Source organism: Engystomops pustulosus, chromosome 7 (assembly GCF_040894005.1).
Source record: "Engystomops pustulosus chromosome 7, aEngPut4.maternal, whole genome shotgun sequence".
NCBI lineage: Eukaryota > Metazoa > Chordata > Amphibia > Anura > Leptodactylidae > Engystomops > Engystomops pustulosus.
The window spans coordinates 171021778-171036304 of NC_092417.1; the positions used below are offsets into that span (position 1 = coordinate 171021778).

Sequence of the window (14527 nt, forward strand, 5' to 3'; positions counted from 1 at the left end):
TCTATGTACAAGAATATAACTACTGTAATACTGCCCTCTATGTACAAGAATATAACTACTATAATACTGCCCCCTATGTACAAGAATATAACTACTATAATACTGCCCCCTATGTACAGGAATATAACTACTATAATACTGCCCCTTATGTACAAGAATATATCTACTATAATACTGCCCCCTATGTACAAGAATATAACTACTATAATACTGCCCCCTATGTACAAGAATATAACTACTATAATACTGCCCCCTATGTACAAGAATATAACTACTATAATACTGCCCCCTATGTACAAGAATACAACTACTATAATACTGCCCCCTATGTACAGGAATATAACTACTATAATACTGCCCCCTATGTACAGGAATATAACTACTATAATACTGCCCCCTATGTACAAGAATATATCTACTATAATACTGTCCCCTATGTACAACAATATATCTTCTATAATACTGCCCCTATGTACAAGAATATAACTACTATAATACTGCCCCTATGTACAAGAATATAACTACTATAATACTGCCCCCTATGTACAGGAATATAACTATTATAATACTGCCCCCTATGTACAAGAATATAACTACTATAATACTGCCCGCTATGTACAGGAATATAACTACTATAATACTGCCCCCTATGTACAAGAATATAACTACTATAATACTGCCCCTATGTACAAGAATATAACTACTATAATACTGCCCCCTATGTACAGGAATATAACTACTATAATACTGCCCCCTATGTACAAGAATATAACTACTATAATACTGCCCCCTATGTACAAGAATATAACTACTATAATACTGCCCCCTGTGTACAGGAATATAACTACTATAATACTGCCCCCTATGTACAGGAATATAACTACTATAATACTGCCCCCTATGTACAAGAATATAACTACTATAATACTGCCCCCTATGTACAAGAATATAACTACTATAATACTGCCCCCTATGTACAGGAATATAACTACTATAATACTGCCCCCTATGTACAAGAATATAACTACTATAATACTGCCCCCTATGTACAAGAATATAACTACTATAATACTGCCCCCTATGTACAGGAATATAACTACTATAATACTGCCCCTATGTACAGGAATATAACTACTATAATACTGCCCCCTATGTACAAGAATATAACTACTATAATACTGCCCCCTATGTACAGGAATATAACTACTATAATACTGCCCCCTATGTACAGGAATATAACTACTATAATACTGCGTCCTATGTACAAGAATATAACTACTATAATACTGCCCCCTATGTACAAGAATATAACTACTATAATACTGCCCCCTATGTACAAGAATATAACTACTATAATACTGCCCCCTATGTACAGGAATATAACTACTATAATACTGCCCCCTATGTACAAGAATATAACTACTATAATACTGCCCCCTTTGTACAAGACTATAACTACTATAATACTGCCCCCTATGTACAAGAATATAACTACTATAATACTGCCCCCTATGTACAGGAATATAACTACTATAATACTGCCCCCTATGTACAAGAATATAACTACTATAATACTGCCCCCTATGTACAAGACTATAACTACTATAATACTGCCCCCTATGTACAAGAATATAACTACTATAATACTGCCCCCTATGTACAGGAATATAACTACTATAATACTGCCCCCTATGTACAAGAATATAACTACTATAATACTGCCCCCTATGTACAAGACTATAACTACTATAATACTGCCCCCTATGTACAAGAATATAACTACTATAATACTGCCCCCTATGTACAAGACTATAACTACTATAATACTGCCCCCTATGTACAAGACTATAACTACTATAATACTGCCTCCTATGTACAAGAATATAACTACTATAATACTGCCCCCTATGTACAGGAATATAACTACTATAATACTGCCCCCTATGTACAGGAATATAACTACTATAATACTGCCCCCTATGTACAAGAATATAACTACTATAATACTGCCCCCTATGTACAGGAATATAACTACTATAATACTGCCCCCTATGTACAAGAATATAACTACTATAATACTGCCCCCTATGTACAAGACTATAACTACTATAATACTGCCCCCTATGTACAAGAATATAACTACTATAATACTGCCCCCTATGTACAGGAATATAACTACTATAATACTGCCCCCTATGTACAAGAATATAACTACTATAATACTGCCCCCTATGTACAAGACTATAACTACTATAATACTGCCCCCTATGTACAAGAATATAACTACTATAATACTGCCCCCTATGTACAAGACTATAACTACTATAATACTGCCCCCTATGTACAAGACTATAACTACTATAATACTGCCTCCTATGTACAAGAATATAACTACTATAATACTGCCCCCTATGTACAGGAATATAACTACTATAATACTGCCCCCTATGTACAGGAATATAACTACTATCATACTGCCCCATATGTACAAGAATATAACTACTATAATACTGCCCCCTATGTACAAGAATATAACTACTATAATACTGCCCCCTATGTACAGGAATATAACTACTATAATACTATAGTTTCTGTAAATGATACATTATAACTCTCTCTGTAGATTTTCTGGCCTCGGTAACGTCTGGAAATCCACATTTTTTAGTTTTTGGCCGGATCTTTGTGCTTTCTGCAGATGTAATCAGGAGAATTTATGAAACTACTGAGTGTCTGGTGCGGCGGCTCTCGTTACCGTCCTATCAGGGAGATAACATGCACCATGTGATACGCCGGGCGCTGCGCCACGCTCCTGCGCGCTAGTAAATGGCGCATTGTGTCTGGATAGATGGATTCAGTAAGGAGTTTAATAACAGGGCATAGAGAAACAAAAAGTGATTCCCTTCCTGGGTCCTGATGCCAAAATCCTCCGTCCTCCTCCCCCTCCTCCTGCTGAGCCCCATCCAGACTACGTCACATACTGATTCACATAAATGGGAGACAACTGCAGTACCAGCAGGAGCCACAACTATTATGGCGCTAGAGAGCTGCGGCCCCTCTACTGATCTGATCGCCGCTGATCAACGCTGTAGATTTTGTTAGGGAGTTGCCCTTTAAGGATTTGTCCCTATACAGGATTTTATGAATGGAGGCTGCAAATATTTACTCTTCGATGGACAGAATGTAACAAGTCCTCATCCCCAGCAGAACAGGACAGGTAACTGCAGCTGCCAGGTCTATTGTGTCCGGAGTTCCCAAGCAACGCTCTGCGGGCACACAACACAGAGACAACGCTCTGCGGGCACACAACACATAGACAATGCTCTGCAGGCACACAACACATAGACAACGCTCTGCAGGCACACAACACAGAGACAACGCTCTGCAGACACACAACACATAGACAACGCTCTGCAGACACACAACACATAGACAACGCTCCGCAGGCACACAACACATAGACAACGCTCCGCAGGAACACAACACATAGACAACGCTCTGCAGGCACACAACACAGAGACGACGCTCTGCGGGCACACAACACATAGACAACGCTCCGCAGGCACACAACACATAGACAACGCTCCGCAGGCACACAACACATAGACAACGCTCTGCAGACACACAACACATAGACAACGCTCTGCGGGCACACAACACATAGACAACGCTCTGCGGGCACACAACACAGAGACAACGCTCTGCAGGCACACAACACATAGACAACGCTCCGTGTACTCAATGGAAGCAGATGTAGTAAAACACTGCTGGGCCTGAGCTCTCCGCAGGCTGACATTAGACATGAGGAATAGTGTGAGTATGACTCCCATTGTGACTATCACTCTCATCGGGTTTATAAAAGGGACCGTGACCCTCAATTACAGCAAATCTCCAATTATAGCTAATAAACTGTTAGGTATTGTCCCTGGAGAGATGTGTAATCAGACCTTTGTATATGTTGTTAGTAGCAGCAGGACTGTGAAATAAGGATTTAAATTGCAGGATTTGAACTTCTCCAAGAGCACAACCAAGTGTCCTCACACTGCATTGTTCTCTCTGCTGCCATTGTTAGCTATTGTTCCTGAAGAGCTGTGTAATTAGACCTCTGTGTATGTTGTTAGTAGCAGCAGGACTGTGAAATATAGATTTATATTCCATTATTTTAACTTTTCCAAGTGTGCTGGGGTGTGTCCTGGCACTGCTGTGCTCTGTGCATCCATTGTTATGTATTGTCTCTGGAGAGATATGTAATCAGACCTTTGTATATGTTGTTAGTAGCAGCAGGACTGTGAAATATGGATTTTAATTGCAGGATTTGAACTTCTCCAAGTGCACCGGGGGTGTCCTCACACTGCATTGCTCTGTTCTCTATGCTGCCATTGTTAGCTATTGTTCCTGAAGAGCTGTGTAATTATACCTCTGTCTATGTTGTTAGTAGCAGCAGGTCTGTGAAATATGGATTCATATTCCAGGGTTGGAGGTACTGGAAGCATGTCCCTCACACCTCTGTGCTCTTAGCTCTCTGCATTGAGCTCCTCCACAGCTCTGAGCATCACAGGGGCAGGCGCTGTTACAGTAACAGGTCAAAGTGTAACCCAATATCTCAGGGTGCACTTATCCCCCCCCCCCTTCACCATTACCCCCGCCCCCCTCCTGCGCCGTTACAGCTCTGCTACACCCAGCACCTCCTCTCCTGCGGACTGTGATGACAGGGAGCAGCAACAAAGGGGGCGAGGGAGTAGCAGATCTGGGGGAGTCCTATACTGCACAGCCACACAGTGTCATCTGGAATGTCTCTCTGTACAGATCATTGCTGCTCCGATGGTAACACCAGCCCAAAATATCTCAGCCAATCACAGCCCGGACTCATAACCGCACAGGGGCCCCTTCAGTTTTACAATTTTTTCTTGGTTTTTCTTGCTTTAAGAATCCATACAGTTAAGAATTTCTGAGGGGGTGACACAAGAGCTTACAGTCTATGAGGATGAGGGGGTGACACAAGAGCTTACAGTCTATGAGGATGAGGGGGTGACACAAGAGCTTACAGTCTATGAGGATGAGAGGGTGACACAAGAGCTTACAGTCTATGAGGATGAGGAGGTGACACAAGAGCTTACAGTGTATGAGGGTGAGGAGGTGACACAAGAGCTTACAGTCTATGAGGATGAGGGGGTGACACGAGCTTACAGTCTATGAGGATGAGGGGGTAACACAAGAGCTTACAGTCTATGAGGATGAGGGGGTGACACAAGAGCTTACAGTCTGTGAGGATGAGAGGTGACACAAGAGCTTACAGTCTATGAGGATGAGGGGGTGACACAAGAGCTTACAGTCTATGAGGATGAGGGGGTGACACAAGAGCTTACAGTCTATGAGGATGAGGGGGTGACACAAGAGCTTACAGTCTATGAGGATGAGGGGGTGACACAAGAGCTTACAGTCTATGAGGATGAGGGGGTGACACAAGAGCTTCCAGTCTATGAGGATGAGGGGGTGACACAAGAGCTTACAGTCTTTGAGGATGAGGAGGAGACACAAGAGCTTACAGTCTATGAGGATGAGGGGGTGACACAAGAGCTTACAGTCTATGAGGACGAGGGAGTGACACAAGAGCTTACAGTCTATGAGGATAAAGGGGGACACAAGGGCTTACAGTCTATGAGGATGAGGGGGTGACAAAAGAGCTTACAGTCTATGAGGATGATGGGGGTGACACAAGAGCTTACAGTCTATGAGGATGAGGGGGTGACACAAGAGCTTACAGTCTATGAGGATGAGGGGGTGACACAAGAGCTTACAGTCTATGAGGATGAAGGGGGACACAAGAGCTTACAGTCTATGAGGATGATGGGGTGACACAAGAGCTTACAGTCTATGAGGATAAGGGGGTGACACAAGAGCTTACAGTCTATGAGGATGAGGGGGTGACACAAGAGCTTACAGTTATGAGGATGAGGGGGTGACACAAGAGCTTACAGTCTATGAGGATGAGGAGTGACACAAGAGCTTACAGTTATGAGGATGAGGGGGTGACACAAGAGCTTACAGTCTATGAGAATGAGAGGGTGACACAAGAGCTTACAGTCTATGAGGATGAGAGGGTGACACAAGAGCTTACAGTCTATGAGGATGAGGGGGTGACACAAGAGCTTACAGACTATGAGGATGAGGGGGTGACACAAGAGCTTACAGTCTATGAGGATGAAGGGGGACACAAGAGCTTACAGACTATTAGGATGAGGAGTGACACAAGAGCTTACAGTCTATGAGGATGAGGAGTGACACAAGAGCTTACAGTCTATGAGGATGAGAGGGTGACACAAGAGCTTACAGTCTATGAGGATGAGGGGGTGACACAAGAGCTTACAGTCTATGAGGATGAGGGGGTGACACAAGAGCTTACAGACTATGAGGATGAGGGGGTGACACAAGAGCTTACAGTCTATGAGGATGAGGGGGTGACACAAGAGCTTACAGTCTATGAGGATGAGGGGGTGACACAAGAGCTTACAGTCTATGAGGATGAGGGGGTGACACAAGAGCTTACAGTCTATGAGGATGAGGGGGTGACACAAGAGCTTACAGTCTATGAGGATGAGGGGGTGACACAAGAGCTTACAGTCTATGAGGATGAGGGGGTGACACAAGAGCTTACAGTCTATGAGGATAAAGGGGGACACAAGAGCTTACAGTCTATGAGGATGAGAGGGTGACACAAGAGCTTACAGTCTATGAGGATGAGGGGGTGACACAAGAGCTTACAGTCTATGAGGATGAGGGGGTGACACAAGAGCTTACAGTCTATGAGGATGAGGGGGTGACACAAGAGCTTACAGTCTATGAGGATGAGGGGGTGACACAAGAGCTTACAGTCTATGAGATTTATTATAATCTATATCATTATTTTTATTATTTTCTTTTCATATTTTCGTATTAATATTATTATGAATAATTCTGAATAAAGAACAATTAATAATATAATTAATGATAATAAAATAATAAAATATGAATAATGTGGGGGCCATATGGAGTCTCTTCCCTATATGAGACCTCTACTATAAATTATACATTTGGGGTCTAGCTACATAATAAACCCCATAGATTTAGCATTGGAGCCCAGTGGCCGGAGGTCGGGGGACACATAAGTTGTTCTCACCCCTATAGACAGAGACTGGTGCTATAAACAATACATTATATCTGTTGGGTCTGGTACTGATATCATATTTGCACCCATGTCTCTCCCTGACCAATAGCCTCATGTAGTTACCACTGTTTGACCACTGTGTACATGGGGGCGCCATACGGATAATATGGACCTACTGTTTCTAGGGATTTCTAGATATTCCTGTTCTGAATGGCAGAGTAGGGAGTCTATAGCTTCCTGCTCTGCCATAACTTTATACTTTATTATTGTCCTTAGCCCCCCCCCCCCCCAGACCATATGGCGGCACGTGTGATGTCATAGAGCCCCACACACCCACGGATGCGCCATACTAGATCATCCCTGATATAAACTGTTCCCCTCATCACAGTTTTATGTCTTTATTTATTATTGCTTTTTTTAAATTCTTTTGTTAATGAAATATTTTATTATAATTATAATTTTTTTTAAAGAATTTTATGCATTTTTTTTTACTATGACTATTATGTTATATTTTTACTATTATTATCATTCCACTTTTCCATTCCATTCCATTTCCATCTTCCTCGGAATCGGTTAACTCTTTGCACGTTTCATCGCTGTATTTTACCTTCCCGGAATTTTTTATGATAATTTTCTTGTCCCATTTAATAATCAAAGGGTTATTTTTATAATTTTTTTTATTTTTTACACTTGTTTACGTCGTAATCAGCGGAAGATCAATAGACGTGTAAGCTGATTGTCCTGTTTGTGGAGGGGAAGCGCGGAGCGGCAGTAATGGGGGTAATTGAACGAGGCGGCCGCCGCTCTGATGAATGTCCTCATTGTTTTTAGTTATTTTGTTTTTGTCATGTTTTTTTTTTTTTTTTGATGGGCTTGTACGGTTTCCAGACAGGGGGGTGTCTGCTGAGCGGCTCAAGCGCCCGTCATCCTGTGGAATGTGACAGTTTGCTCAGAAAACGGTTTTGGCCTCTCGGCAGGAGAGATGTCAGCGGACAGGTACATGGCAAAATAAATAGGGCAGACCCTACAGACCCCGATGGAGCCGGAGCGCAGGGGGGTCCGGAGCACATCACTAGCACAGGTCCTGATAGGCGGCATCTAAGAAAAGATAAAGATAAAAGAATATCCAAAATTTCCCACCTTCCCCCAAGACTCTATTAATGGCCTTAGGGGGACTATAAGGTTTACATGGTTCTGGTGCTTCTGGTTTCGGGTCTGCAACACCTTCTTCTATCATGCATGCACAGTCCCAAAAGTGGCACCACCTGCGAGATAACCACCACTAGGACAACACCTCTAGGTCTAAATCTCCTCTAAATCTAATGCTTTATAATGGATTCTATTTCATTATATCACATAACCTGGCTCCCTGCCAGCAGCATGAAGTGAGTCCTGGTGGGCGGGTGGGCACCTCCCCCTTCCGCCTCCTTTCTCAGCCTCTCCCCTGCCCCCTCCCCCACTTACATCAGCTCAATACCACAAGTAATCCTCACTCTTGCGCAGTGAGCCCTTTAGGCTATTGGAACCTGTCACCAGGTAAAAATGACCTCCCCTGATGTCAGGTTCCCTTTAACTAAAAAAGACCCCAGACCGGAAACCAAAATAAATTTAGACCTCAATTTAGACTCCTAAACAAATAAAGACCTGAGACCAAACACCGGGATGTATTCAAATCAGCTAAAGGGGGGTCTTCCCTCGGATCCTAAAATACATGTAGAAACCGTAACTAATGAAGACCCCAGACCAAACCCTATAATATATTCAGACCTCAAAACAGACATCTAATCTGAACCCCATTATAAATGGAGACCTCAGTGCACGCACTTCATCTCATACAGTCCCAGAGGAGATTCCGAATTAAGATCAGATCTCAGACCCCTAAATGAATAAAGACCCCAGACCATACTCCATGAAGAACTCAAACCAGTGGGAGGTCTTCCCTCAGACCATAAAATACATTATGATCTCAGACCCCAGACTCCATTATAAATCTAGACCAGACCTCCATAGTAATAGAGACCCCAGACTACAACCCAAAATAATTTTCACACTTCACACCAAACCCCTAAAATTATAGACCCCAAACCATACTCTAAAGTATGAGCCTGACCCCTAATCTAACGTATGAGACCCTAATCCCTCCACAAAAGAAGTTCAGACCTCAGAACCTTAAACTAATAAGACCCCAAATTAATTCAGAGATGATCCATACTGATGACTTATCCATAGGGAATATCAGATGAGTAGGGATCACTCGGCGCCAGAATCACTGGAGCAGGAAGAACAGGTCTGTACTCAGCCCTGTAGTAGCCCCATGGTCCTCCTGTATGGGATGTGTCCCCAAAGCACTTGCCCTATAGAGTGATCCCTATCATCCCCAACTTGTAGTATGAGATGGGATCTAAGGAAAAGCAGCCGCCAGTCATCTCTGACGATAATCCCCCCGGACCCAATTAATATACTGACCAGACCCCCTGTGACAATGTAATGTACGAGGCTGCACACCACAGCCTCGCCATATTAGACAGATATATATATGATGGATATTACATATAGAGCGGAAGCAGCAGCGCCACCTCCATTACCAATCATCTCCTCAGGGTTTACTGCACATGGAGGCTCAATGTGCTCACTGATGTATGAAGTGCAAGTCAGGGGAGAAAAATACTGCACGAAACTGACCAATCACAGCACAGCAAGCGCGGACTGACGTCTACAATAGCTGCAGCCAATCCCGTACACTGCACCCCGTGTACACATCAGATGTATATATACCGCAATACAGGTACCAACCTGTTATATACTGGAAGAAATACGACTATAATAGTAGTTATATTCTTGTACATAGGGGGCAGTATTATAGTAGTTATATTCTAGTACATAGAGGGCAGTATTATAGTTGTTATATTCCTGTACATAGGGGGCAGTATTATAGTAGTTATATTCTAGTACATAGAGGGCAGTATTATAGTTGTTATATTCCTGTACATAGGGGTCAGTATTATAGTAGTTATATTCTTGTACATAGGGGGCAGTATTATAGTAGTTATATTCCTGTACATAGGGGGCAGTATTATAGTAGTTATATTCCTGTACATAGGGGGCAGTATTATAGTAGTTATATTCTTGTACATAGGGGGCAGTATTATAGTAGTTATATTCCTGTACATAGGGACAGTATTATAGTAGTTATATTCCTGTACATAGGGGGCAGTATTATAGTAGTTATATTCGTGTACATAGGGGGCAGTATTATAGTAGTTATATTCCTGTACATAGGGGGCGGTATTATAGTAGTTATATTCTTGTACATAGTGACCAGTATTATAGTAGTTATATTCCTGTACATAGGGGCAGTATTATAGTAGTTATATTCTTGTACATAGGGGGCAGTATTATAGTAGGTATATTCCTGTACATAGGGGGCAGTATTATAGTAGTTATATTCCTGTACATAGGGGCAGTATTATAGTAGTTATATTCCTGTACATAGGGGGCAGTATTATAGTAGTTATATTCTTGTACATAGGGGGGCAGTATTATAGTAGTTATATTCTTGTACATAGGGGGCAGTATTATAGTAGTTATATTCTTGTACATAGGGGGGCAGTATTATAGTAGTTATATTCTTGTACATAGGGGGCAGTATTATAGTAGTTATATTCTTGTACATAGGGGGCAGTATTATAGTAGTTATATTCGTGTACATAGGGGGCAGTATTATAGTAGTTATATTCCTGTACATAGGGGGCGGTATTATAGTAGTTATATTCTTGTACATAGTGACCAGTATTATAGTAGTTATATTCCTGTACATAGGGGCAGTATTATAGTAGTTATATTCTTGTACATAGGGGGCAGTATTATAGTAGGTATATTCCTGTACATAGGGGGCAGTATTATAGTAGTTATATTCCTGTACATAGGGGCAGTATTATAGTAGTTATATTCCTGTACATAGGGGGCAGTATTATAGTAGTTATATTCTTGTACATAGGGGGGCAGTATTATAGTAGTTATATTCTTGTACATAGGGGGCAGTATTATAGTAGTTATATTCTTGTACATAGGGGGGCAGTATTATAGTAGTTATATTCTTGTACATAGGGGGCAGTATTATAGTAGTTATATTCTTGTACATAGGGGGCAGTATTATAGTAGTTATATCCTTGTACATAGGGACAGTATTATAGTAGTTATATTCTTGTACATAGGGGGCAGTATTATAGTAGTGATATTCTTGTACATAGGGGGCAGTATTATAGTAGTTATATTCTTGTACATAGGGGGTAGTATTATAGTAGTTATATTCTTGTACATAGGGGGCAGTATTATAGTAGTTATGTTCTTGTACATAGGGGGCAGTATTATAGTAGTTATATTCCTGTACATAGGGGCAGTATTACAGTAGTTATATTCTTGTACATAGTGACCAGTATTATAGTAGTTATATTCCTGTACATAGGGGGCAGTATTATAGTAGTTATATTCTTGTACATAGGGGGCAGTATTATAGTAGTTATATTCCTGTACATAGGGGGCAGTATTATAGTAGTTATATTCCTGTACATAGGGGGAAGTATTATGGTAGTTATATTCTTGTACATAGGGGGCAGTATTATAGTAGTTATATTCTTGTACATAGGGGGCTGTATTATAGTAGTTATATTCTTGTACATAGGGGGCAGTATTATAGTAGTTATATCCTTGTACATAGGGGCAGTATTATAGTAGTTATATTCTTGTACATAGGGGGCAGTATTATAGTATTTATATTCCTGTACATAGGGGGCAGTATTATAGTAGTTATATTCTTGTACATAGGGGGCAGTATTATAGTAGTTCAATTCTTGTACATAGGGGGCAGTATTATAGTAGTTCTATTCTTGTACATAGGGATCAGTATTATAGTAGTTATATTCCTGTACATAGGGGGCAGTATTATAGTAGTTATATTCTTGTACATAGGGGGCAGTATTATAGTAGTTATATTCTTGTACATAGGCGGCAGTATTATAGTAGTTATATTCTTGTACATAGGGGGTAGTATTATAGTAGTTATATTCTTGTACATAGGAGGCAGTATTATAGTAGTTATATTCTTGTACATAGGAGGCAGTATTATAGTAGTTATATTCTTGTACATAGTGGGCAGTATTATAGTAGTTATATTCTTGTACACAGGGGGCAGTATTATAGTAGTTATATTCTTGTACATAGGGGCAGTATTATAGGAGTTATATTCCTATACATAGGGAGCAATATTATAGTAGTTATATTCTTGTACATAGTAAGCAGTATTATAGTAGTTATATTCTTGTACACAGGGGGCAGTATTATAGTAGTTATATTCTTGTACATAGGGGCAGTATTATAGTAGTTATATTCCTGTACATAGGGGGCAGTATTATAATAGTTATATTCTTGTACATAGGGGGCAGTATTATAGTAGTTATATTCTTGTACATAGGGGGCAGTATTATAGTAGTTATATTCTTGTACATAGGGGGCAGTATTATAGTAGTTATATTCTTGTACATAGGGGGCAGTATTATAGTAGTTATATTCTTGTACATAGGGGGGCAGTATTATAGTAGTTATATTCTTGTACATAGGAGGCAGTATTATAGAAGTTATATTCATGTACATAGGGGGCAGTATTATAGTAGTTATATTCTTGTACATAGGAGGCAGTATTATAGTAGTTATATTCTTGTACATAGGGGGCAGTATTATAGTAGTTATATCCTTGTACATAGGGGGCAGTATTATAGTAATTATATCCTTGTACATAGGGGGCAGTATTATATTAATTATATTCTTGTACATAGGGGGCAGTATTATAGTAATTATATTCTTGTACATAGGGGGCAGAATTATAGTAGTTATATTCTTGTACATAGGGGGCAGTATTATAGTAATTATATTCTTGTACATAGGGGGCAGTATTATAGTAGCTATATTCTTGTACATAGGGGCAGTATTATAGTAGTTATATTCTTGTACATAGGGGGCAGTATTATAGTAGTTATATTTTTGTACATAGGGGGCAGTATTATAGTAATTATATTCTTTTACATAGGGGGCAGCATTATAGTAGTTATATTCTTGTACATAGATGGCAGTATTATAGTAGTTATATTCTTGTACATAGGGGATAGTATTATAGTAGTTATATTCTTGTACATAGGGGGTAGTATTATAGTAGTTATATTCTTGTACATAGGAGGCAGTATTATAGAAGTTATATTCATGTACATAGGGGGCAGTATTATAGTAGTTATATTCTTGTACATAGGAGGCAGTATTATAGTAGTTATATTCTTGTACATAGGGGGCAGTATTATAGTAGTTATATCCTTGTACATAGGGGGCAGTATTATAGTAATTATATCCTTGTACATAGGGGGCAGTATTATAGTAATTATATTCTTGTACATAGGGGGCAGTATTATAGTAATTATATTCTTGTACATAGGGGGCAGTATTATAGTAGTTATATTCTTGTACATAGGGGGCAGTATTATAGTAATTATATTCTTGTACATATGGGGCAGTGTTATAGTAGCTATATTCTTGTACATATGGGCAGTATTATAGTAGTTATATTCTTGTACATAGGGGGCAGTATTATAGTAGTTATATTCTTGTACATAGGGGCAGTATTATAGTAGTTATATTTTTGTACATAGGGGGCAGTATTATAGTAATTATATTCTTTTACATAGGGGGCAGTATTATAGTAGTTATATTCTTGTACATAGGGGGCAGTATTATAGTAGTTATATCCTTGTACATAGGGGCAGTATTATAGTAGTTATATCCTTGTACATAGGAGGCAGTATTATAGTAGTTATATTCTTGTACATAGGGGAAAGTATTATAGCAGTTATATTCTTGTACATAGGGGGCAGTATTATAGTAGTTATATTATTGTACATAGGGGGCAGTATTATAGTTATATTCTTGTACACAGGGGGCAGTATTATAGTAGTTATATTCTTGTACATAGGGGCAGTATTATAGTAGTTATATTCTTGTACATAGTGGGCAGTATTATAGTAGTTATATTCTTGTACATAGTGGGCAGTATTATAGTAGTTATATTCTTGTACACAGGGGGCAGTATTATAGTAGTTATATTCTTGTACATAGGGGCATTATTATAGTAGTTATATTCTTGTACATAGTGGGCAGTATTATAGTAGTTATATACTTGTACATAGGGGGCAGTATTATAGTAGTTATATTCTTGTACACAGGGGGCAGTATTATAGTAGTTATATTCTTGTACATAGGTGGCAGTATTATAGTAGTTATATTCTTGTACATAGGGGGCAGTATTATAGTAGTTATATTCTTGTACATAGGGGGCAGTATTATAGT

The 14527-nt window shown here is 39.8% G+C and overlaps 1 protein-coding gene across 1 annotated transcript in view; it reads left to right on the forward strand.

Annotated features, from left to right (window-relative positions):
- Nucleotides 1–3259: 3259 nt before the first annotated feature.
- GAS2 (growth arrest specific 2) overlaps nucleotides 3260–14527 on the forward strand; it is an 82080-nt gene continuing 70812 nt past the window's right edge. Inside the window, exon 1 of the mRNA XM_072118948.1 lies at nucleotides 3260–3810. Within this exon, the coding sequence (XP_071975049.1) occupies nucleotides 3799–3810 (12 nt within the window). The 5' untranslated portion in view covers nucleotides 3260–3798. The remainder of the gene's footprint in view (nucleotides 3811–14527) is intronic.